Genomic DNA, 27,433 nt, shown 5'->3' with positions numbered 1-27,433 from the left:
CTACTCAAATTTTGCCAGGTTTCACAAAATTTCCGGGTCCGCCTCTGCCCATACCCAAAACTCCAACAATCAGAAGTATGTTATTTAGCCATAGTAGTTATAGGGTTTTGGAATGAATCAAACACATGTACAAGTTACTTGATCCTCGTAACCTCGTATTACTTGGTGAGCTTTGAGTATGCAAGGTTCACTTGAATATTTAGACGAATCATTTGTTTTAAATTACTTAACTACCAGCTAATTTTAGCGGAAAATGGAAACAGTTTGCCTTGTAAGGCATTACAACCTAGAGTAAGATTGTTGGAGGACAATTTTACTTAAGTCCTTTCTTAGAATCTTTCCAGTTGCATTCTTTGGTATGGAATCGACAAATGCTACACGTCTTATTTTCTTGTATGGTGCCACCTGTGATCACCAACAAAATAAAAAATTAATAACATTTCCACTCAACGTGCTAAAAAGAGAAATGTACTTTTGTGAATGGAACCTGGAAATCTCAAAGCACAAACTCTCAAAATAGTATATGGCAATCAAATATTTTACTAAGAGAAAAGCACCTGTTTGGCTACAAATTCTATTATTTCTGCTTCGCCAATGGAACTTTGTGGCTGTCTCACTACAAAAGCCATAGGCACTTGGCCAGCATCTTCATCAGGGTATCTGTTGAACGTGTTCAAAGATTATTCATTCTTTCCAGGAAATCATAAACTAAAATACATTATTGTTCACGTATAATATATGTAAAACGTGAAAGAGAAACATGTGATTTCAAGATGTACATTTTTGTCCAACATCATATATATGTTTCTAAAAGCTAATTTTTAATGGAAATATTATTTATTTTACTATAAAGTTGTTCTTGGTAATTCCTTCCTCGATCTTATAAACAAAAAAAAAAACTGTTCTTGGTAATTATAAAATTTCTATGAAACGATCAGAACTTTTTAATTAAACGTTTTTCAGCTTTGCCTATATTGGTGACAATGAATTAGAAACGACCAGAAATTTAATATTGAAGGAAACAATGAATTAGAAACTTTTATAAACTTATTTTCTTCATCTTTTGGGATAAATTATCTTTCTTAATAATATATCAAGCACCCGTCAAAAAGTTAATATATCAAGCACTAAAACATATATTCTAAAGGATTATTTTATATAAAATGTTGAAGAAAATGGATTCAAAGGATAATTAGTGATAGAATATTACGGAATAACTGCAACATCCTTTATATCTGGGTGTGACTGGAGCAAATGTTCTAGCTCTGCAGGAGCAACCTACAAAGTATAGCACAGAATAACAAATTCCGTTAGTGTGGTGAACTTTCTTTGTTTTAAAGTTTCAATTAAAAATAATTACATTTTGGATATCATAATCATAATTACTTTTAGTGTTAAATATCTTGTTAATCCTGAAATATAGGTAAATTTAAATTGGTCCTTAAATTTCTTTCACATAGCATTTGGTCCCTCAATTTTTTTTATTTGAAATAAGGCCTCGTGGGTCTTGAGTCTTGACATCACAATCCATACACTGGCGGCGGCGACCATGGCTCCACCACCTTTTGACAGTTTTTTCAACCTCCACCTCCCTCTCTCGAACTTGCCAAAGTTATATCTTAAATTTAAGTAGGTCAATTTTTACCTTATTATATTCATTCCTAGAAACAGAAGCAGCTGATAGATAGTTTACCTGGTATCCTTTGTATTTGATCAATTCCTTCAACCTGTCCACAACATACATAAAACCTTCATTGTCAAAATAGCAGAGATCCCCAGTCCTCAGCCACCCGTCCACCAAAGTAGCAGAATTTGCCTCTGGATCACCAACATAACCTGCTCAAAAGCGCACCACAAACAATGGCAATGTCCCATTATGCATAGTATTAACCAGTTCCAGTTCCTTACACATATTCTCACCCCCAACAATAATAATAATAACAACACAAATGAGGACTCTTGCATTAATCTCATGGACGTTCATGCCTTTCATAATTAGTGGTCCTCTAAGCCAGAGTTCCCCTTGTTCACCAGGAGACATGGCCTCTCCTGTCTCGGTGTTCACTATTTTCGCTTCAATTCCGGCTAGTAGCCTGCCTGTTGTTCCTGGCTGGCTGGCCTCCACCGGACCTGTTGTTCTGATGATTCCAGCCGTTGATTCAGTTAATCCATATCCCTGTAATTCATATTTTAGATCTCTTAGTTCATTTCAACTGTAGTAAAACAGAACAAAAAACAATATCTACATTGTTTTTACTCTATAACTAGAATCAATTGGTTATTTTAATAGAAAGGAGAATTTGTCATTTTGTTAAACTTTTCCATCTCTTCCCACGAGGCTCTTGGATGGCTGAGATGCATGTCCTTTTTCAAAAAACAAAATTATAAGCTAAAATTAGATTAATATGAAGTGGAAGGAAAATGAGCATATCCAAAGTTCAAAGTACACCAAGCAAATAAAAACAGATTCAAAATGAACCCTATATGTGTAGAATCAGACAAAAATATAGAGGTATAATTCATTCAAACTTCTAATTTATTTAGACTTCATTTTAAATTTATGTATCTTACTTTTCAATTATGTCACTCATCATATATGTCTTTTATCTACTCCACTTACACATAATATAAAATGTGAAGGAAATTTTATCCAAAATATAACAAGGCTCATTAGACAACTAAAATCTTTTTGTTTAGTAAACATTTCTCAGTTCTCATTCATGAATCACCTAACACCACCAACAATTTTCAGATATCATTTTTCTACGTTTCTCTTTCTATCACATTAAATGATATATGTATTATATTCATTATTTATCTCTTACTCCTATCTTTTTCTAACTCATTTGAACTGAGTAGTTTGGGAGGAGCTCATTTCCTTAAGCCAGATTGATGTTATGACATTTCTGCCTAATTCTTCTTAATGCATTTGGCTCAGTTGAAAAAATAAAATAAAAAATATCTCTGCTACTGAATTAAAAAATATAAAAAAATAAACAATGTGGAAAAAAGAAAACGCTCTTAAAATGGTTTGAAATTTGAACAGAAACCTGAACCAGCAGTGTTCCGGGGAACTTCGATTTGAAAGCCGCGACGGTCTCCTTTCCAAGCGGAGCGCCGCCACAAGAGATGCCTTTCAACGACGTCAAGTCATACCCCTCCGTCACCCCCTCCTTGCTCATCGCAACCACCAACGGCGGCGCCGTCGAAAGGTTCGTCACCCCAAACCTCTCCACCGCCGCCAGCATCTTCCCCAAAGAAAACCTCCCCATCACCACCACCGTATCCACCATCATCACCGACCTCATCACACTCGTGAACCCGTACACGTGGAAATACGGCACTGTGTGCAGAAACACCGCGGGCCTCTCCGTCTGCACGCGAACTGCGTCGTACGCCGCCATCGCCGCCGTCAGGTTCCGGTGCGTGAGCATCACTCCCTTCGCCTTCCCGGTGGTCCCGGACGAGTACAAAACCACAGCCAAGTCGGACTGTCTGACTTCCTCGGCCGGCGGCGCGGCCAAGGAAGCGACCGCCGTCATGAGCGAGTCGAACTCGGGCGAGTCAAGGAGAATCGTTCTCAATGGGAGGTTTGGGAGCTTGTGAGCAGAAAACGACGTCGCAAATGCGATGACCGGTTTCGAGAGCGCGAGCAAATGCGAAATCTCGGAGCGCGTGGAGGCTGGATTCGCCGGAGAGAGGACCACGCCGATTGAGAGTAGCGCGAAGTAGAGGATCGGGACTTGCGTGAGATTCGGTGAGAGAATGAACGCGGTGTGACCTTTGGTGAGTCCGTGGAGGTTAGCGAGGTTGGAAGCGAGGTTTTGTGAACGTTGGATGAAATCAGAGTATGTGAGTTGGTGACTCGTGGCTGAGTCTATCAGGGCGATTTCTGAGTCTGACCAGGGCGAGTTGCGGCGGAGGGAGAGAGTGTAGGCTGCGGCGGAGAGGGTGGCGGAGGGTGGAGGGAGGTTAAGTGGGGGTCTGAGGCTGTGGAAGGTTCTGGAAGCGGAGTTGAAACCGCTGTTTGGATCCATGGTGTTGGTGCTGCATTTTCTCGCCATGTGAGTGGAGTGTTTGAATGAGGATTGAGGAGTGTTGAAATTTGTTGGAAGAGAAGGTGAGATTATATAGGGTTGGGGCTAGTGGCTAGATTCAGTGGACAATGTGGATTCGTGCTGCACCTTCTCACCTCTCCTTCATTTTCAATGTGAACGTAGTACTGAATGCGATGCTATGGCCTTGTGGGTGGCTTTGAGAATGATCGCAGGTGTTGTCTTGTGAACAAGATGTTGTCTTAATTGAGTATTCAATTTTCTTCATATGTTTAGTGTGTACAAAAAAGTGTAGAAAGGAAAATAAGATGGAGAAGTAACCAATATGGTACTATGATATGATATTATGATGCGATAAGGAGTGAGAGAGGAGAAAAAAATTTGTTGATACAGTTGAAAAAAAAGATACATTTTACATATGTATGTAGAAATTTGGTAGGGTGATCAACGGATTTTTTTAGCTTTTCAATTATATCCTTTGTAATTAATTTAATCTATCATTGTTTTTAAATTTTTAATATTTTATATTTTGTATAAAATATCATTTCATACTAAACTACTCATTTTTTTTTTGTTGAAGAGAGTTAACATCATTTTTTTTTCTCTTTCTATCATACCAAACAACATACAAAATCTACTATATTTCTTACATTTTTCTCTCTACCCATCTTCCTTTTCTTCACTTCTCTCTCTTCCTCTCCTAACCCAAACAAAGTATAAGAGCCAACTTCCAACCTCCAAAGTGTGCTTCACATGCCATAATAAAATTTACCATAACTTTGGGCCATAAGCCCAATAACCATTCACAACTTAGGATTGCAGGTCATTATGCAGGTTGTGCGCCTTAGGGGACCCACTTCACGCCTGTCTAAGAAAAAAACTAATATTGACTGTTCTGCGATGTTGCTGACTTCTGTTGCCAAGGGTGCACAGTGCACACTATATATAAATCAAGCGAACACGTGTTGTCTCTTTATCCTTAGATTGGACAGATGATTCTAACAGCTTATGAAATCCTCCTCTTTGACCAGAATGACAAAACCTGGTATAACTGTGCACATCGCAGAAGCAATTCCTGGATCCTATTGGGTCCCATTTCACTGTTCTGTTGGTGTAAACAGTTTGTAGATACCAAAGAGTGGGAAAAAGAAAAACATTTAACTTACTTCATGTTCCAAAATCTATTACATCAGAACTCTGTACAAATAGTGCAATTTTTTTCAGAAAGATTGCCCGCACTGAAGCAATTAAAACGAAAATTAAATAATTTGTATGGACCCGCACCAATGTTAACCCAAAAATTCAAAAAAGAGTGAGACACATGCAGCTTTCTTATCTCGAACTATCACAAACTTAATTTCGTTCTCCACATCTCTCCAACTACCTTTTTTGGTTGAGGATTATCTGGTCCCCTGTCCCTTTGTCCTGATGTGAAGTATAGCCATCCATCCCAAAAGCCAGCTAATGTGGTTTTAATGCGATAAGGAAGCTTTCCAATCACTGACCATTTCTGCAATCAGTAATGAAATTGTTTCAAATGATCCGAAGAAATAATAGTCATCAGAATCAACCATGAATCAAAAGTTTGAAAATGACATTCCACCACTTCAAAGAATTTCATAAAATTAGAATAGCCAATAATAAGCAAATGAAATGCAATTGAGGGATAAAAATAAATGCACAACCAATTTCTAATGATCAAAACAGTACCATAGAGTCTAAATGAAATTGGAAGACCTCCCCAACCAGCATCATCCTTTTGGTCTCTGGATGTTTTTCTGTTGTGCCGCCAGTAATAATGATTGAATTATTGACAATTACCCATGCACACTCTATATGGGAGTTTGGCTTTGGCATAGGTGGCAAAACTTTCCATTTCATTTCTTCATCCAGCATATAAACATCTTTATAGACCACCTGTAACATACGAAAATTTGAGGCTACAAAATAACACGAGGCTTCACAAGCAAAGATTAAATTGAGAATCCAATTTATGTCTGCGTCTCAGCATATTAGGCATGGAAAAAGAGGAGTGTTTGTGGACAAGATTTTTACAGGACAGTTGTAATTTGACAAATTTCTATTTTCCAAGCCATGTCTTTAAAATCAACAATCAAAGTATAATATGTTAAACTAGTTAAACTAATCGAATCAAATTAGTTAAACTAATTAAACTAAGATCCTGGTATTGGATGAATACCAAAGTTTTGAGTTGTAGTTACCCTTTTTCAAGTTGGTACTCAAATCCTGCAGGGTGCCAAAGTTTTCACTGATCAAATTTTGAGGGTCTGTATTGATTTTCAAGGAACTTGTACTGGTTTGTAGTTGTTAGTCAGAATTAACAGAATATTACAACCAGGGGAAGAATATTCTTCTTTCTCATGTAATTGTGCTGTTAAATTTTACATAGCACTTATATTCATTTTGCTTATCTGAAAGAAGGGGGAAAATATCATGTATGCGGCTCATTACCTCAAACCTGCGTGAACACTTGAATATAGGTGAACCCGGTTTTGCCATAAAATCACCCTCTTGTCCACCAATCACAAATAGTCTATCATTGACTGCAATGCAAGCCCTGCACCGAATAAGATATGGTCAGATGAAGCCAACCAACTTCCTGTAAAAGACAATGAATATGGCACCACTTTGTAAGTAGTGAAGAGGTTAGGTTTTTTTCAAGCATATTTTAGAGTAATTCACTGAGAACATTAAGGTTGAAGATTGCACAACATCAAATGTCTGCTACAAGAATCTGGGAAGTAAGCTGACCTATGTGGACCACCACGTGGAATGGGAATTTCAGTCCGCCATTGTTTCTCCAAAGCTTTACCATCCTTCACGGCCAGACTCCAATGATCTAATCCAGGTGTGTGGCGATTCTCCTTGCTACCGCCCATGACATGGAGCCTTCCCTTCCATAATTGAGTAGCAGGAGCATACCTGGAAATTCTTGTGTTAAAACTGTTCATTTGACAATGCAATAACCCAACTAGCTCAAGTTCAGCTACCAGTAAAATCAAGTCAATCATTAATGTCGTGAAGAAAGTTATTTAAGAGGAATTTCAATTGTTACATCCCCTATTCCTTTTTCGTTGACATTCTTGAAGAATATTTCATTCTTGCTTGTTTTAATAACACTGAGGTAATATTAATTACTATATCAGGAAGAAGCAACATGCAATTCAATGTTTTAGATAGCAAAAACCAGCAAATGCAGTGGGACAAACAGCAGTATGCAAAACATTGGCATACACACCTGGGGAATGGCAATGGAGGCAAAGAGTCCCATTTCTTGGTTACAGTGTCTAACACATACGCACGGTTAATAGGCCCTCTGCATTGCGGACCAAATTGTCCTGAGACCACATAAATGTACCTCCCATCAGTTGCCACACCCAAATGCGAGTGAGCCATGTCTTTCGGCGTATTAAACTTCTCCACCCATGTATTGCTGCTGAAATCGAAGACATCAACATGAGAGTGCACCTGAAATGGAACAATCCAAAATAATCATCAAGGTTGTCACACACACACACATCACTATTTAGCACTAAAAAACTGTCATTTAAAGTGCAAACCAAAACAAGGAATGCATAAGAATATATAGGTGGAGCTCAAATAAAAGTAGTTTTGAAAGTACTACACTCTTTTTAAAACAACTTCAACATTACAACCTCAGTCTAGTATCATTTGTTAAGAAACTGACTAATTCTACTAAAAAATTATTTAGACTAAAATATACTTAATAAAAATGTCAACTAATAGTGAATACTGAAGAGGTAAAGAATATAAAGTATCATGCTACTCTTAAAATCACTATATTGTAGTCATTGTAGTAAAATGCAAGAGATATCAATAAACAACAGCATTATTAGAAAAAACAACACAGTCAACACCTCTTGATATTCTCTAGTAACAAGTAATTTGAGATAAATGAAAGGGTCAAAATACCAATATTTTGAATATATACACACTTACAAACCAACATCCAAATTAATTTCATCTCATCATCAAATCATAGTTAAATTAAAATAAAAAAATTCATGGAAGTACATAACTAACCCTCCACACTATCTCAGACTAGAGCTACATTTGCAAATGAATGAAATGATAAGATAAACAACATAAAAACATGACTATGGCAATTGAAATGCTCACATATTGAAGAGAACCGTATCCTTGAAACACATAAAAGAGATTGTTAATCTGTACAGCATAACCATCGAGGCGAGGCACAGGAGCAGAAGGCATTTGCTCCCACTTCCATTCAGGAGCAGGCAAATCAGCAAAAGTATCCGAAAGCACCCTCTCGCGAACCCTACCCTTGGTGGTGGTGGTGGTGGCGTTAGGGATGAGGAGGAGGAGTCGCGAGTGGTTGTCGTCGGTGACCCAATTGGTGGCGATTGAGAGGTAGCGGGCGGAGAGGGAAGCGCGGAAGACGAGAGCGAAGCCCATGAAGACCGAGAGGCAGAGGAAGACGATGATTTTGGTAGAGGAAATGTGCTTTTGGTGTGCCATTGGTGGATTTTCGATGGTGTGAAATGAGTGTGAGAAGCATTTTGATTGATTTGAGATATGGGAGAAGGAGAAGAAGATGGCTTGTGCTTAGAGGAAACAGTGGTTGCGCGCCAATGGTTTTGTGGTTTTTGCACAGTATTGAAGACTAACAATTATCAAAAGCCACGTCAAAAAAAAAAATATATATATCACACCAAAAATACTATTTGGCCAAATATACCGAACTTACTGAAAAACACAATCCGCAATACAAAGAATCAATATACTCTAAGAAAAGAATACCCTGGCCGGACAGGTGTCACTTTTTCCTAATTTTGCTTATTATAAATATTTTATTTTCTTTGGTGTTCCCGTTCCAATTTTCAGCTTCTTATTTTGCTTAAAAAATTTCCTTTTCTTTTATGTTCCCGCTCCAATTTTCATGGTTTGCTCCAAATTAGTTGCTTTTGAGTTTTGAACCATTTCAAATTCAAATTGAAATTATTGACATGAAAGTAGCCTAAAATTGGCAGACCCTTCTCTCTCTTGGTTCTCTACACAGGTTTCTTTCTCTCTGTTTGTTGGTGTTTCTTTCTTCCCAAACCCTCCTTTCTTTTTCTATTTCCCTTTCTCTTTGCTACGATCTGGCTCATGGGTTCGAGTGCGTCATTTCTTTTTGAAAGTAAATGTTTTCTTTCATAAATTTCTTTGTTTTTAATTTTAATTTTGCTGGAGGATTTTGGTTCAGATTTTGTTTTGCTTTTGGGTCTTCCTTTGTTTTTTATGTTCATTTTCATTACTATGTTTGAGCATGATTTTGTTTAAAGGGTTTCTACTTTTGGATTCTGCTATGACCATGTGTTATTTTCTACATCAAATTGTTTACCTTGTGCTCAAACTGGATCTTTTATTTGTTTGTTATGATCTTATGATCCTAATTTATATCATTTTAAACTTAAATTGCAGGGTTTGTTGCAACAACAGGTAAGAACAATTTGTGAGTTTAGTGACTTAATTTGATGGTTTCAGGATAATGACGAAGATGCACATCTTCTTAGTCCTAAAGCTTTGTTCCCCTATCTCCATCTGGTAATGGACAGACGGATTTGCATATGAGGTAGCCAGATCATGTAAGGTACACTTCATGTCTTTGTAACCTTTGTTGGGTCCAGGTGGGCCAGCATCCTGCCTGCAGGTAGCATTCGAAACGGGGCGCTGTCTGCTACGCTATAAGAAATAACGTTGCGCCCTCACTAACACCAATTGGTTTTGGCGTAGTGGTAAGCGCGTGATCCTACAAGTGGTATCAGAGCCAGGTCCCGTGTTCGAATCCCACGGAAGGCATGCTGTGCAGCTAGTTTGGCTGGCAGGTGCTGGGGGGGGGGATTGTTGGGTCCAGGTGGGCCAGCATCCTGCCTGCAGGTAGCATTCGAAACGGGGCGCTGTCTGCTACGCTATAAGAAATAACGTTGCGCCCTCACTAACACCAATTGGTTTTGGCGTAGTGGTAAGCGCGTGATCCTACAACCTTGATGGATATTGCTTTGAAGTGTCTACTCATTACTCAATCTCATTAGAAATTCTGTTGTTTCAAAGCTTTTGGTTGCTAAATTGCTTTGTATTTCTCTGATGTTGTCTTTGTTCATATAAATTTGTCTGACCTTCTTTTCATTATTTTAGTGAATACAATCTTAATATGTGTTGTTGTTTGTTTCAGGATGAGCCGTACGTTCTTCTGAAATCATACTTTCTATTCAATATGAGAAAAATTGAGTTTTTTAAGATGATTAGCATGGTCTTGGTGAGTGCATGAAGGAGGAAGCAAGTTAAGTTAGAAAGTAGAATCTAATTGTGGTGAGTACTCCTAATGACCACAAGCTATTTGAGTAGGTGTGTAAGTTTCTTATGAAAGTTCTGTTATAGTTGCATTTTTGCCTATTTGTATCAAGGTTGCTTCCTTAAGTTGAGGTGTTATTATATTTTTTGTTGCTTAATTATGGTGAAGTGTTTTTCCTGTTACCATTTTTCTTTAAATTTCTTCCCGTTCATGATTATTTGTTCTTGAACTTGATGAAGAAACACAAGCTGTTACAAGAGCTTTAGTTTGTAAGTAAGCTCCTTGGTTTTCTTTGGTATCTTTTTTCTATTATTGTTTTCTCAATTCTTTTTATCAACCAAATAGTTATATTTTGTAAGCCCCCTAATGATATAAACACCAGTTCAGGAACATTTTATACTTAATGCCTCTTTAAGTTATAACTTGCTATTGTCAGCTCTTTTTCAAGCTTCAGTTTGTATTCTGAATTCTGAAAATTGATATGCTTGCTCCTATCACACCTAGAAAAGTCACTGATTTTAATCCCTTGATTATAGAAAGGTCCGGTGAAACTCCTTGCTGTGCTTTGATTATTCAGACTACACATTGTAATTCCATTTATTGGACTTAATTCCCCTTTATTGTATGACCTGTTAAGTTCAAGAGAAACCCAAAGAAAGTGTAGGTGTTGGTGAAAAATTAGAGCCTTTGCAATTTATATTACCCATGAATTGAAATTCTTAAGGACTTGATTCACATGCTTTGCAAAATCATGAACAATGGATTATTTTCTTATTATTTTTCTGAACATCCAAACAAAAGAATTTCTTACACCTTTAGATTTACTTGAGTTGAGCTTTAAGACTATAACACTTTTAACTTACATTACATTACAATGATAGTAAAGCAAACTAGCAGCTTGTGCTCTGTATACAAAGTGAGTACATTTTTCGCTCATCATTAACCAATTTTTTCTGGACTCGAAGCAGAACTTGCAATACATCACTTGCTTTGTTTCCTCCATATTTACTTGCAGGCAAAATGGTTTAGCCACCATATACCTGAACCTTTAGCAGTGATACAAGGAATGTTGAAGATAATGAAATTTCTAATATTTATGTAAGATAACACAACAAGAACTGCTTGCTGCAGAGATAGAGATGGGTAGGCGATAACTAAGAAAATGCTTATCCTCTAATTGCAGTCTTTTGTACATGGGGTGCCTGATATATAATTTAGAATAAGATTTTCAGTGTATTGTTTTTGCTGTAATAGAATGTGTTTTTGGAATTGTAAGATGGTGTACTACATATCTAAATTGAAATGAATTGGGATTTACTTGAATGTTTGTCTCCTAAAAGAATTACACTTTGATTTGTTGTTATTCAATTTTTTTTTTCTGTAAAGATTGTTTGATGGTCTGTTTAGCACATAAATCAAAGCCTGAGCTACATATTTTGTGGATTGATTTGTCATTGAATGTTGTGGGGGGTCCTTGCTGATGGTCGGTGCAAGGGGAATCACTATAAATAAATTAATAAATTAATTCAATTTTTAATGAAAAAGAGTCTATTATTTTCCTTTTAATATGAATGTGTTTTTTTTTCATCATATAATAGTGCTTTAAATTAGATTTTATTTGTAGTACTACACATGGATTCAAATTTTATACGACTAAATTTATATGAAACTTTATTAATGTATAAAGCACAGGGAAAATTATTTTTTATATTGTTTAGAAATGAGAATTTGACTTAAATTATATATTTATATATATATATATATATATGTGAGCGTATTGATACATTATTCAGCCAGGAAAATATCTATGTTATCTAAATAGTAAATTTTGAGTCCCTTTGATAGTTTAAGTGGTAAGAGGTGGGTGACATATGGATTGGGGATGGGAAGGTTCATGGATCAATCCTTAGCGGGTGCAATATAACTTTCCGATGTATAAAAAAATAGTAAATTTTGAATGAAATTCAAATAAAGTTCTTAGCAAATGAAATTTGATAGTTGAAAATTTATATTTTCATCTACATGACTGTAAAAATTAAGAAAATATTCCAATGATTTTTTTTTTGAAAACTGAATAACATATTATTAAAAAGCCTCCAAAAATAGGCAAGCATCAAGGTACATGTTCAAGACACTTACAAAAAAAAAAAAACCCCCACCCAATGAACACATGGGGACTTTGAGAGAGGGCCTCATTAAAACCTTACTAGGGGAGGTCCAGGGATCGATTCCTGGCGGGTGCAATTTATCTTTCCGATGTATCTAAAAAAATTTACATGAACTAAAGTATAAAATTATTTTTCATTGTTTAAATAAATAATTTCATTAGTCACCAGGGAAAATTTCTATGCTCACAAAAATATAGATTTTAAATTTTTACATAAAAAATTAAATATTAAATATTTTTTCAATGTTTAAATAAATCATTACATTAATCGACGGGGAAAATGTCTTTGCTATCTATATTTATAACTTTGATAGAGATTAGTGATATATCTTTATTTATAAATAATTAATTTACATTAACTTGAAGAATAAACTTAATGTTCAATGTTTACATTAATAATCTCATTATAATTTATTTTAACTAATAAATTACTTTTCAATATTTAAATAAATAATTTCATTAATCAACGGGGAAAAATTTATGCTAACTAAAATAACAACTTATTTAAATTCTTACACAATAAATTTTTATATAGATATTAGTTATATCTTCATTAATACATAATTAATTTACATTAAATTTAAAAATAAATTTAATTTCAATCATCAACGGGGCAAACTTCTATGCTAACAACAATAATAATTTTTTTTTGAAATTCTTCCGTAAAAAATTCTGATATTATATAGAGATTAATAATGAAAAGAAACTCGAAAAAATATGCACACGTCATAAATTTCTCATAAACTTTTTTTTGAACTTAATCCAACTTTTACAAGAACTCATATTAGAAATAAACTCAAATATCAATGTATTTTTTAAGACACATGTTTATATATATACACATGTTTTAAATTGATTTATCTCTAATTTAATTTATGTTTAATTATAAATAATTAAAAAATATTGTTAAGTAAAATCGATCGCGGTCGACCGACCGCGACCCGTGCAGTTGCACGGGTAACTTACTAGTATCCAGTCAAATACGTAATTCACTAGTTGTAAACAACAACACTTCAAGCTTAAAACTAATACACTATTACCAAACCTAAAAGTAGAAATTATCAAAAATACGAGACTTGCCAGGCCGCCGACAGAAGCTTATGTCAGGCCAGTCCTAATTACTAATTAGATAAGGTTAAGACTTTTTTAAAAACTTATTTAGCTAAAAAGGCTAGGTTTGGGCCACACAAAAAACCTTACAAGCCTAGCATGTCGGCCTATTTAAATAAACATATATTTATTTTATTATTTTCATTAGATTTTTATCATAGTATCTTAAACTATAAACTTGTTGAACTGTTTATATGTTTAAATATGTGAGACTATATAATGATTTAACTATATAAGCTTCTTTAGAAAATGACTACTGACTAGGACCATATAATCATATTATTGTATTTTAAATCATTAGTTTATAAGTTTGTTGACATGTTTACAAGTAAAATTTTCAGTCTTCTTGAATGTATTACAGTGAAACAGGCTTTTAAATAGGCTATCAGAGCATACTAGGCTTCCAAATAGATAAGCTTAGGCAAAAAAAAAAAACATTTGACAGGTTACAAGTCAGGCTCAGGCCTTGAATATTTTAAGCAGAATCGACCTATTTAAGCAAAGCCTAGTGAAGCTCAGCCTACTTCCATCCCTACCTATGACTATAAGTCCATTAACATGTGAGTAAAATACTATTATAGCTTGTTGTTAACAATTCCCAATGATATTGCTTATCGTATAATTAAGACATCGCTTCAAAGTTATAGATGATTGCATCCAATAATGTACATGTAGACAGTGGCGGAGCCAGGATTTTTGTGGAGCCTGGGCAAGGTTAAGCCTAGGCCTAGCTGCCCACACCTGGCGCCTAACTTAGGATTTTAAATTGCGGTTGCAGGGGCTATAGTTGCGGCTATTGCAGTGTGGTGGCGTGAATAGTCTATTGCAATGACAAATATGTCATATTTTCAATGAACAAAACAAATACAAACTCGTTGGGCCCAATAGCACAATAAAAAGAGAGCAATAAGTAAAGAGGTCATGAGACAATGAGAAACCCTAGTGGCAGCAATAGCCGATTTCGTCCACCCACCGATTCTCTGCAAATTTGATTTTTCTTTCTTTGTGAACCTCTCTCTCTCCTCATCAAATCTGAGTCTCCACAGCCGCAACAACACAAGCAGTTATCTCTCACGCTCTATCCCTCTCTCACGAACAGTCCAATATTAGAAAATGGGTTTCTCTTTCTTCTAAACCCAAGTTGCTAACAGGGCACACCACCACACCTCTGAATCACCAGCAAATCAAACCCCATCTTTTCTCTTTCACTTTACTAGGCAACCAACATATCTTTCTAATTTTGTTTGGCTTTGTGGTTTTTTTTTATCGAAGGCTTTGTGGTTGTTAGGTGTAGTTTTTTTGCCCATGCTTAGCCAAAAAAAAAAAATTCATTTTCCTCCCCTACGGTCCAAATCAAAAAAAATTTGCCACGGAGCCTGGGCAAGTGCCCAAGCAAGCCGGGCACTAGAATCCCCCTGCATGTAGATATAAGGCATTCTTCGCCTCAACAATTTATGTTCCACATTTTCATATTTATTTCTATATAGGATCGGCTATAGGAGAATATAAACAGGATGAGAGAGGGAAAGAGCGTGTCGTAAGCTATAATGAAGACTTGTATAGTTTAAGAACATGAAAATGAGTAGTAAACAAGCACTTGTTAAGTTATATTTTGATATCTTAATTTAATTCATGAAGATGCAACATTTCAATATCATCGATCATCAAATCAGTAGAAAAATGATCTTATACAAGAATCAAACATAACATGGGTCACATTTCGTAAATGGGACATATAGAAAAGCTAATCTTAAGAGATTATTCATGCTTTGCGACAAACATTAATAGAACGTGTGTACAAAGTTGGGGAACCACGTTGGGGCAAGGGAGGGCCTTGGCCTCCCAAGGTTCAATAATTTTTTCTATATATATTTAACGCTGGAAAGAAAAATTTGTAACTTTCGTTGGCCCAGTGGATTGATCTCTTGTTTTTACCTGCCTTTCAAGGGTTCGATCCCATCCCCAAAGCTGTTTTTTTTAGTAATATTCAACAAGGTTTTTTTAGATATACTTTCATGTATTATTTTCTCTACTATTTTTTAAAATTTGTTCAAGGCTTAATGTATATTATTTTACTTATTACTTAGTAACTTTTATACTATAATTAGTGCAAGAATTAAAACTATCATATCTTTTTTCTTTGCATAGAAACATGAGTGTTGGAAATATAATAGTCCTAGGACTTTTTTTTTGTTTTAATAGTCTTAGAGCATAAAATTAATATATAAATTTCTCTAAAAAAAACTAATAATCAAGAATAAAAGATTGATTTATTTTTTCCAATAGAATCACTTTTGATTGCTAATCACCATGTGAGTAGCAATTATCCAGTATGAACCAATCCAATAATGGTTGAATGTTGTATTCCCTTTCTCGATGCTTGATGAAGATTTATGCTACCATTCTATTTTAATTTCAGTTTATTCATTCTTAAATCGATTAATCATCATTCTTGGTTAATTCATGTTTACTGATGTCTTTGTGATATTTGTTATTTTCATGTCTACCAATTTCTCATGTTGTTAGGGGCGTTTGTTTGGTTCTAAATTTAACAAATGCAAACAGAATCAAAATCAAACAGATAACTTATAGTCAGTTTCAAAATCATACATACACTAAGTTCTTACATTGATTGCCGCCTTAGAGAACACCGGGGCAGGAACCTCCCGCTGTTCAAAGTTCACCACAACATGCTTCAATTTCTACATATGTCATCATCTGTCAACTCCTCAAGGCCATTAAACCAATTTTCAAGTGCTACCAACAACTCAAGATTAGGGCAACCATACAAAAATTAAAGAAAGACTTTGTTACTTGAAAACTGCAATAATTCCAATTTCAGAAGAAAAAAAGTCTATCCGTCGAGATGATGAGAAATTGGTGACTCATGGGTCATCCCACAAGTATGTCAAATTGAAAAAGTGTTCAAACTCACCGCGTGAGTAGCAATTATCCGGTATGACAATCACCTTGTCACACCAATGCAATAATGATTGAATGTTATTTTCCATTACTCAATGCTTGTTGGAGATTTATGCTATCGTTGTATTTTAATTTTAGTTTATTCATTCTTTAATCGATTAATCATCATTTTTGATTAATTCATGTTTTTTGATGTCTATGTGATATTTGTTTTTCTTGATGTCTACCAATTTCTCTTGTTGTTAAGAGCGTTTGTTTGGTTCGTTTGTATGGTTCTAAATTTAACAAATGCAAGCTGAATCAAAATCAAACAGATAACTTATAATCAGTCTCAAGATCATGAATACACTAAGTTCTTACATAATCAAACCTGAATTTCCGCCTTAGAGAACACTGAGGCAGGAACCTCCCATTGTTCAAAGTTCACCACAACATGCTTCAATTTCTGCATAACTTGTATGTCATCATCTGTCAACTTCTCAAGGCCAATAAACCAATTTTCACATGTTGCCAACCTCTCAAGATTAGGGCAACCATACAAAAATTTGAGAAAGACTTTGTTATTTGAAAACTACATCAATTCCGATTTCAGAAAAGAAGTATATCCGTCGAGATGATGAGAAATTGGTGACCCATGGGTCATCCCACAAGTATGTCAAATTGAAAAAGTGTTCAAACTCACCACGTGAGTAGCAATATCTAGTATGACAATCACCTGGTCACATCAATCCAATAATGGTTGAATGTTGTTTTCCCTTTCTTGATGCTTGTTGAAGTTTTCTGTTACCGTTCTATTTTAATTTCAGTTTATTCATTATTTAATCGATTAATCATTATTCTTCATTAATCCATGTTTTCTGATGTCTATGTGATATTTTTTCTTTTCATGTCTACCAAGTTATCATGTTGTTAGGGACATTTGTTTGGTTCGTTTGTATGGTTCTAAAGTTAACAAATGCAAGCAGAATAAAAATAAAAAAGATAACTTATAATCTCAAAATAATGAATACACTAAGTTCTTACATAATCAAACCTGAATTTCCGTCTTAGAGAAAACTGAGGCAGGAACCTCCCATTGTTCAAAGTTCACCCCAATATGCTTCAATTTCTACATAACTTGTATGTCATCATCTGTCAACTTTTCAAGGCAATTAAACCAATTTTCACATGTTTGCCAACCTCTCAAGATTAGGGCAACCATAAAAAATTTGAGAAAGACTTTGTTATTTGAAAACTACATCAATTCCAATTTCAGAAAAGAAGTATAACCGTCGAGATGATGAGAAATTGGTGACCCATGGATCATCCCATAAGTATGTCAAATTGAAAAGTGTTCAAACTCACAACGTGAGTAGAAATATCTAGTATGACAATCACCTGGTCACACCAATCCAATAATGGTTGAATGTTGTTTTCACTTTCTTGATGCTTGTTGAAGATTTCTGTTACCGTTCTATTTTAATTTCAGTTTATTCATTATTTAATCGATTAATCATTATTCTTCATTAATCCATGTTTTCTGATGTCTATGTGATATTTGTTCTTTTCATGTCTACCAAGTTCTCATTTTTTCTCTATATCTTCTATGGGCAGGATTCCACCTAGGATCGTAGATGAAACCATAAAGGGCACCCCAACGCTCATCATCTGCGCTTGGATACTCATCATCTGCGCTTGGATAACATGATTGAATCCAAACTAGAGTGAATTTAATGAGAAGACAAGTGATACAGCTAGTTAAAGATGTGGTTTGTCCGTTGTGTCTCCGTGAGGAAGAGTCATCATCACACCTTCTCTTTACCTGCCCATTTTCATGGAATGTGTGGATGGCTTGCTATCAATGGTTAGGCATCACTACAATTTTTCCTAAGGAAGGGAATGACCATTTTTTGCAACATACCTACCTCTGTTGGAATAAGAAACATAATATGAGATTGTGGACAATTTGGATATCTGTTATTTGGTCTATTTGGGCTCACAGAAATGCTATAGTGTTTAAAGAAGGTTATGTGGATATTGACAAGGTAATTGACAATGGTCAATACAGATCATGGAATTGGCTACAGGGTAAATCAAAGGATTTTTGCTGCTCAATTTACGACTGGCAAATATAACATTTTTCTGCAATTAATATACTTTAATACTGATTTGGGACCGTGATACTATGCTGATATGGTAGAGGATAGTTTAATCTCTAGAAGTGGCTTAGAGCACGTGATTTCCTGTTACTTTGGCTGGCTGTAATATTTGTTTTTCTCCTAGGACCCATGTTGTTGTTGTTATGTGGCCTTAGGCGCTATTTAACTCTATTTGCAATATTGTTTTTGCAGCAAAGTGTTCTTTGCTCTTTTTTGTTTGTACATTGTATTCTTTGGTTTGAAGTACACCTAGTACTTCCTTTAATATAGTTTGTTGCTTATAAAAAAAAAAATCAACCTTCCGCCATATCCACCATTTACATGAATCAGACCAGCATCAAAGCCTCAAACCAGAAAAAATGTTCTCACCCAACCCAGCATTCTGTTGTCTGCAACGAGACTTACATAAGAGAACCCACACAACATAAACTCTGCAGCAGCAGCTGCTTCCTCCTCTCTAGCCTTGCCATCTTCGTCCTCCTTAGCCTTACGATCATCTTCTTCCACGACAACCCTTTTGTCTTTCCTGTCTCGTTCTCTCTCAAACTCTCGCTCACTGAGCTTCTTCTCGACCACAACGATGTTACGATCATCCTTCCCTGCAGCAGCAACATCTTCGTCCTCCTTAGCCTTAGGATCATTTTCTTCCTCAACGACAATCTTCCCTTTCCTGTCTCGTTCTCTCTCAAACTCTCGCTTCTTCTCCACATCACCTTCCGTTTCTTCCTTGACCACAATGTTGCCCTTCTTGTCCGCCATTTTCTTTCTCTCTCAGCCGCTCACGCTTCTTCTCCTCTTCCTCTGTTGCTTGTGCTCTTTGTGTGAAAAAAAATTGCATATAATGTTCTCCTTTGATAATATGTGTTTTAATTTCACTTGCTTTAACATTTACACAAAATTTTGCACTGTCATTGGGATGCTCCCTATTCTTTGTTTTTAACTTTTGGTATCAAACAAAGTATTTTTTTTTGACAATTCTCATTTTACAGATGCAATGAAAAAGACCCTCGCAGTGAGAATGAACACCAATTCATTGTTTCATGCGCCTTGGCATGATTGCGCTCTACTTAGACATACCCTTAAAGTTCAATGTGGATTTGAGGATGAAAAAAAAACCACGATTTTGAACGATAATCTGGAAAATCGTTCATCGCCTGAAGATATCTTACATATTATAAATCTAATGGCAATCAATGTTTTACTAGATGATCTGCAATTATTCTACTTTAGTGGGCATGACATTGTCATAATGATGATATTTGGCTTGAGGTGGATGATGAATTGAATGTAATATCAGGTAAGTATTCTCATGCTTAATATTTGAATTAATTACTTCATTATCAAGTGCTAACAAGGTAACTAACAAAACAATTTTTTTATGTTATAGATCAGTAGCTGTGTGAGTGGGCCCTCAATGCCCAAGTGGATTGGTGTGACCAAGTGATTGTCATACTGGATGATTGTCACTCAGGTGGTATGTTTGAAAACTTTTTAAATTTGGCATGCTTGTCGGATGACTCATGAGTCACCAATATCTCATCATCTCAACATGAAGAAAAATCACAGATAGACTTCTTTATGCTAAATGGTATTGTTGATACCTTTTCATCATTCACCTGCCATTTCTACTACATACTTTTCATACTAGGTGGTGAACTCTCCAATATGTTCCTTCATGCTGCAACCTATCCCTTTGTTATCATTTGGCATCAACATCCAAGACTTTACTGTTCTCTAGGCTTTCTAAACTTGACTTTTGCATAGTTGTAATAGATATGAGAAAAAACTATAACTGTTTGTTTGAATTTTAGTTGTTGTTTTCAGCTATACACCTTGCACTGCTGTTCGCTGCCAACGGAACCCGCTGCCTAGCCACACTGCGAGGAAGACTTTCGACACAAGGAGTCGTCATGGTCTCATGAAACATCGGCTCTGATACGACTTGTAGGGGATTCAAGCACCTCGATTGCACGGAGTAGTAGAGCGAGAAATCACAGATAAAGCACACAACATCTTTGGTCACGCAGTTCGGCCAAATTGCCTACCTCTGCGGCTATAGAGTAGCTATAACTCTTTGTATTACTTGTGGCATTAAGCATGTGGTACCAAGTACAACTTTTAGGGTTACATTGTTATCCTATTTATAGTTGATTCTATTGATCTATATTTTACAATAAAATCCTAATAAATCCTATAACAATCCCTTACAACCTTTTACAATCCACGTTAAATCAAATCCTAATAAACTAAAGATTTTAACACAAAATATAATGAGCCAAATCTCAACAATCTCCACCTTGGCGAATTCCGGACTCCCCCTATGAAGATCTGCTGCTTTAGTTTCCTGATTCTGATTTCTGGGATTGAACTCCACCTTGCTCAACACCCTGTTGCTTCACTCCGCCACCTTGGCATCCATCCACTTCTCCTTCCCTGGCGTGGCCATCGCCTCTTGAAAGTAGACAGATCTCCACCTTATTATGTATCTTTCAGATCTGTCAGTTTCTCCTCTCACAATGACTTATGCAATCCTTGTTGACCTCCCTTCACAGCGGAAGATATCAGTCGTCACTATGTTTACTAACCATCGACCCCTCCGCAGAAGTTACCCGGTCGTTACCATGGTTACTAAAAGTCAAGAGTGCATGGCTGCTTGAGAACATGATCCCGTTGAGCAGCAGGTTCTTGAGACAAGGTAGATTAATTGGTATATCCACCTCAGTGATTTCATCAAACCGAACTTGATAGGCTGACAAGCTATCAAGCATAGGGCAACCCAACAAAAAATTCAGAAACGTGCGATTGCTGGCAAATTTCATCAACTCAAAATCTAGGGTTTTCAGATGAGGAAGATTAGGCTGGAGGTTCTCCCCAGACTCAGTAAACCAAATTCCATCTGCGACAAAGTTCTGAAGACCAGTACAGCCTTCCAAGAAATTAATTAACCCATTGTTACTCGAGAAACCTATTAATTGCAATCTCAGGGTTACAAGCTCTGGCAGGTTAACAGAGGAATTAGCAGGGAAGACGCCAGCATGAAGCCGCAGAGCTTTCAGATGCGGGGACCTCCAAAGATCGATAGGCCACAAAAACTGCGCCTCAGAAGGGGACCTCCACATTTCTGTCAACTTCTCAAGGCCAATAAACCAATTTTCACATGTTGCCAACCTCTCAAGATTAGGGCAACCATACAAAAATTTGAGAAAGACTTTGTTATTTGAAAACTACATCAATTCTGATTTCAGAAAAGAAGTATATTCGTCGAGATGATGAGAAATTGGTGACACATGGGTCATCCCACAAGTATGTCAAATTGAAAAAGTGTTCAAACTCACCACGTGAGTAGCAATATCTAGTATGACAATCACCTGGTCACATCAATCCAATAATGGTTGAATGCTGTTTTCCCTTTCTTGATGCTTGTTGAAGTTTTATGTTACCGTTCTATTTTAATTTCAGTTTATTCATTATTTAATCGATTAATCATTATTCTTCATTAATCCATGTTTTCTGATGTCTATGTGATATTTTTTCTTTTCATGTCTACTAAGTTATCATGTTGTTAGGGACATTTGTTTGGTTCGTTTGTATGGTTCTAAAGTTATAGGACAATGGGTTGGATCTAAAATTTATCACAGGTAACACACTTTTTATGTCTTGCAATGTTTGCATGACAAAAGAAAATCGTGATTTCAAGCCAATTTGTAGTTTTCTGATGTCTTACAAGTGATGGAACTTCACAAGGGGCTACAATTGTTGCATCACAAGGGTTTCAATTACTGCATCACAACATACAACATCACAAGTTGGATTTACATAAGTTTATCTTGCAATTTTTTCCACTAAATGAATTGTAACTCTAACTTAACTGTTTTTATACAGGGTAAGAGAGATTCACTCACCATGCGGGTCACAAGGGGTAGAAAGAAAAGTTTTGGATCTATATCTTGTTATGCTGCTGCTTCTTCACAAGTGATGAATACCATCGGGAAGAGAAGATGATAGAATGATGAGAAGGCCAAACAAGTGGGCAGAGAGCTCAAGGTGGATAAGCATATGTGAAGAAGAGGCTTATCTTAAATGTTGGAAATAAGTGAAAGTGCTCACATGAGTCCAACATTACAATTGTGAAGATTCTTTTTGGAAGAAGTGTTTTGTGTTGGAATTGAATAAAAATGTGTATTTGGGTCCTTTTGTAGGGTATTTTACTGATTGTGCTTGTATTTTGTGGACACATGATTTGGGGACCACGATGCTTCACCTAGCTTCTATGTATTTTTGTAATCACATTAAAGCTTCATTACTTTTGTCAGCTGAATGCTTTTATGGATGTTGAACAACTATGATGGATTGAATGGTTATGACAATTTGAATTTGATTTTTGATTCATGGTTATGTTGATTAAGTAAAATTTATTGCTAATATGTCAATAACAGGTGTTTCTAAAAAACTATTAAGGATCATTTAGCATGGAACATACTAAATTTTCCCGAAAGTTAGGGTCATACTTGATGACCACTATCTTTTAAAGGGACGAAACATAATGTACTTTAATTTTGCAAGGACTACGTTATTTTCTTCTCAATTTTTCTTTGTGTAACTTTGCTCAAAGTTGGTTTTTACATGCCATCACAAGAGTATCAGGTTACCTTTTTTAAAAAAATCTAATATTAAACTATTAAATATGACACATGTAATTCGTTAATTTTACTATGGCCCATATAATTCATTAACTCTAATTTGCCCCATCAAAAGCATAAAGTTTTCCGAAGGTGACCCAACCATACCATTGTCCACCATTTTTCTGGCAAGGGTATCACCCCTTTCTTCTTCTAGTTAGATCCATGGTTTTGTCAACACAACGAAAAGACCTTCTCAGCTAGCAATTACGACGCGACCTAATCTTCGAAGCAGAAAGAATGCTTAAGTTGATATCGTTCTTACTTTGCTTTTCGGGAATCTGGGGTTTCAAATCTACATTTCTTTCAGGCACAAAGCAAGTGAGAATGTGACTTGGTGTGATAGAAAAGCTTATATACGTGAAATCAGAAACACAAATCGTATGAAGACGAGATCGAGGAAGGAGAGATTGGAGCTGGTGATGAAGAAGAAGCAACCATCAACTATAAAGTTTACAACTTTATGGATCTAGTGGAGGTTGCAAGATAAAATTGGTGGACTGGGGTTGACTTTCGTAATTGTTGCAGGGAGTAGGTTTCGCTGAGAGTTTGGGGAGGAAGATGGTAATGTTGTGGCCAAAAGTTTCAGGTGACGATTAAGTGGTGATGGTTCATGGTGGTCGAAGGGGAGGTTGGGGAAGGAAGAATGATTGCAGGTGTAAGGAAGATAGGTTTTACAATGGCTTCTCAATTTAAGGTTAAGGTTTGTCCTGAGTTGTATTCATACTGCAAAACACCGAGGATCAGCTAGACAATTAACACCTTTAGAGTGAGGTTTTAAACTAAACGTTGATGCTACCAAAGCTGCATCTAGTTGGGGGTTTAGAGCAGTTACTAGGGGGCATGATGGTGAAGTTGCTGCGGTTGCCATTTCTAAAGAGGTTCAGACACCATCCTGTATGCAACTGTAAGAAGAAGAAGAAATGGGGTGATACCTTGCTAGAAAAAATGGTGGGTGGTGGTTGTGATGGTGGGTTTCTTAAAAAAATCTTTCGAGGTAATATAGGGTCATAATATAACTGTTGGACCATTTTCACAAATTGAAATAAGTATGGACCATTTATATATATTTTTTGAATTAAATATAATTCAAAAAATACTGTCAAACCTACAACAACGGGTAAAAAGCAACTTGGGCAACCTTACACAAGTTTTTCCTTGTGTATATTAGATGTCTCATCTTTGTACATATAATAAGGATGAATCATTAAATTTGGGAAAAACATTGTACATATGATGTTGATATATTAATATTATGTGTAAGTGAATTCAAACATGCATTGACGGTCAAAAATTGAGACGCATCAGCAAGTAAAACAAGGATTGGTCTATTGCAAACAATTTTTTTTACAAGGATAGATTGGTAATGATTTATTTTCAGGGCGCCTATATAGATTCGTCTGTAGATGTCAGGGTTGAAAAACATATTTAAGCCAAATAGAAATAACAAATCTTTAGAAAACATGACTCTTGGTGAAATGCATGTTCTTATTATATAAATAGTTATAGTCCTCAAATGTGTGCAATGTTTTCTTTTCTAGCTACTCATCATTAGAAGAGAGACACTCATTGTGTTAAGAGGAATTGTGTGCATATTGTCTTGGAAGATAAAATCTATATAATATTCTTCTCATTGATTTGGTTTCACATAAGTTTCATCATGATTTTGGGTATGCTTCCCCTATCTTATCAATCTCTATACCATGCTCTTGATGATTTAACACAAAAGTGTTGTAGTTAGAAATGAATTTGTTTTGATCTCGATTAAATTGTTACACATTATTTATCAGGTTAAATTTTAGATAAGATATTTTAGGCATGTTTTGATTGGAGTAACAACACTTTTTTTAAGACTTTTTTATAACTTTTTTTTAATTAATTCATTAAAATTCATGTAAGTTCAACTAAGTTGAGAGTGAAATTCATATAATTTAGCGAGTCCTATATATATATATGAATTCTGATTAATCAAAAAAGTGAAAATGCTGAAAAAAAATATCAAAGTACTTGTAACATTTCTCCAAAAAACATTGCATCATATCATTACAATAGTTAGGGAAGTGGTGCCCATGGTTGACCAAACCTCGTGCGTGGCTTTGTGTTGTCCAAGAGACTGGACTTCCTTAAAGATCCAGATCTAAACCATCACATTCTCAAATCCATTTTTACCTCCCAGATTCATCCAACCCCAATGTATCAAATATCAATCATCTAGGACCTGTCACATGGGTAACAATTTAATTACAATTTTTTTAATAATTAAATTACCTTCAGACCGTCGCAGCTAAAATAATCATTTCTAAATTTTAATCAGTTTCTTACAAAAATATCGGGTAAATAGCCAAGTTGGTCCCTGAATGTGTCCACCGCCTTCAAGTTGATCCTTAAACTTCTAAAATGCCTCCCGTGGTCCCTGAATGTGGCAAAAGAGATTCAAGTTAGTCCCTGGGGTTAAAATCGTTGACGGACGTTAACGGAACTGCTAACATGGATTTATTTTTACATGCTGGAGTGTCCACGTGTAAAATTTGGGGAAAAAAGATAAACTTCAATTTAGTCCCTCTTTCAATTAAACCCAGAAGATAAAAAATAAAATCAATTTTAGAAAATAAAAAAACTCTGGCCCTAAATTAGTCTTCATCATCTCAGTCTTCATCATCACATCAACACCACACCAGAACCAACATGAATTAGCACCACCATCTTCCTCCGCCGTCGAGCTCGATCATCCCACCATCGCTTCCCCTCCATCCAGATCGCACCAGCACCGTATCTCCCCTCCTCCTGGATTAAACGCGCCGCCACCTTCATCACCACGACCTTAATCGCGCTCAGCCACCTCCTCTCTTCCCAAATCAATCCCCTTCATCACCGATCTGAAGCTTTTCTCTCCAAACACTGAAAACCCAACAGACCGGGCGCGGTGCTCTGATTTCATTACATCTGTTTCCTCTTCCTCTGCGGAGGTGGCTCCGATCCAGTGTTTTGTTTGCATGTCTCCGATCCATGGTTTCTCATTCCGATTTGGTGAAAAAAGGTGTGCTTGATGACGGTTAGGGGAGGGTTGGGTCCAGATTGGTGAAAAAATGTGAGCTTGGTGGTGGTTGGGGGCGGAAATTGTGGCTTTGGGGGGGGGGGGGTTGGAGGGGTTGGTGGCGGTTGGGGTTTTTTGAGGGGAAGGTTGAGTCCAGAGGAAGAAGAGATGAAGCAGAAGAAAAAGGGAAGAAGAAGATTCGTGGAGAAAGAAAGGGAGAGGAAGAGAGCAGAAGAGAGGAAAAAGAAGAGAAAATTCAGAGCCTTCCTGTGCAATTGGATATCTAACCCGAGAGTTTGCTTGGAATACCGCTGAGGTTCTGGCTGATAATTCTTGTAAAGCAAAGGGTCTGGTTTAATTTTTCTGCTGCAGTCTTCTCTGGTGCGTGTTCAGAAGGCTTTGTTCAGTTGAGGACTTTGTTTTTGTTCCCTCTGATATCCAGTGGCTGCTGTTATTCACAGATATTTCGTGGGATCCTTTTTGTAGTTTTGCTTTTCCTTGTTTTTATTTTAGCCTCTTTTGTTATGCTATTCTTTTGTAAATGGATTGAAACACTAAAACACTCTTAGTGTTTCTTTTAATTAAATTTTGCTTACCAATGAAAATTTTGTTTCAATTTTCCATGTTTTTTTTAAGTCTGGGTTGACATTAAGAAGCAGATCTTTAAATTTCAACCCAAATCTCTAAATTCAGGTACCTGTCTGGCTGTCTCGTTGTAGATCTGGGTTGACATTAAGAGAAGCAGAGAAAGAGAGCGTGAAAAAGAAAGAAAGGGAAGATGGGGTTGAGGTTGGGGGTGGTGGTGGGGTTGGTGTTGGTGTTGTTTCTGGATTTGAGAGTTTAATTTTCCAGGTTTTTGTTCTTGTTCTTGAGTTTGGGAAAACATATTTAATCCAATTGTGAATCTTACATTGAGACTAGTTTGCCACATTCAGGGACTAATTTGACTTCAAGTGTTTTCCCAACATTCCAGTTCCACGTAGACAATCCA

General features: G+C 36.1%; 2 protein-coding genes across 2 annotated transcripts; both read right to left on the bottom strand.

Moving 5' to 3' along the window:
• Positions 1-134: 134 nt before the first annotated feature.
• On the bottom strand, positions 135-4,385 carry LOC130729661 (4-coumarate--CoA ligase-like 9). The gene is made up of 6 exons (XM_057581480.1): positions 3,051-4,385; positions 1,987-2,176; positions 1,694-1,836; positions 1,211-1,278; positions 558-660; positions 135-405 (listed from the first exon to the last, which is right to left on the bottom strand). Exons 1-6 carry the CDS (start codon positions 4,062-4,064, stop codon positions 280-282), a joined length of 1,644 nt encoding a protein of 547 aa, XP_057437463.1. The 5' UTR covers positions 4,065-4,385; the 3' UTR covers positions 135-279.
• An 809-nt stretch (positions 4,386-5,194) lies between these two features.
• LOC130729660 (kelch repeat-containing protein At3g27220-like) lies at positions 5,195-8,692 on the bottom strand. Its single transcript, XM_057581479.1, has 6 exons — positions 8,217-8,692; positions 7,315-7,544; positions 6,828-6,998; positions 6,528-6,633; positions 5,766-5,972; positions 5,195-5,565 (listed from the first exon to the last, which is right to left on the bottom strand). The coding sequence occupies exons 1-6, from the start codon at positions 8,574-8,576 to the stop codon at positions 5,401-5,403; spliced, it is 1,239 nt and encodes a 412-aa protein (XP_057437462.1). The 5' UTR covers positions 8,577-8,692; the 3' UTR covers positions 5,195-5,400.
• Between the last annotated feature and the right edge of the window lie 18,741 nt (positions 8,693-27,433).

This window comes from Lotus japonicus, chromosome 1 (genome assembly GCF_012489685.1).
Source record: "Lotus japonicus ecotype B-129 chromosome 1, LjGifu_v1.2".
Classification (NCBI taxonomy): Eukaryota; Viridiplantae; Streptophyta; class Magnoliopsida; order Fabales; family Fabaceae; genus Lotus; species Lotus japonicus.
The sequence above is the reverse complement of the archived record's forward strand: the minus strand, read 5'-3'. Positions and strand labels throughout refer to the sequence as shown.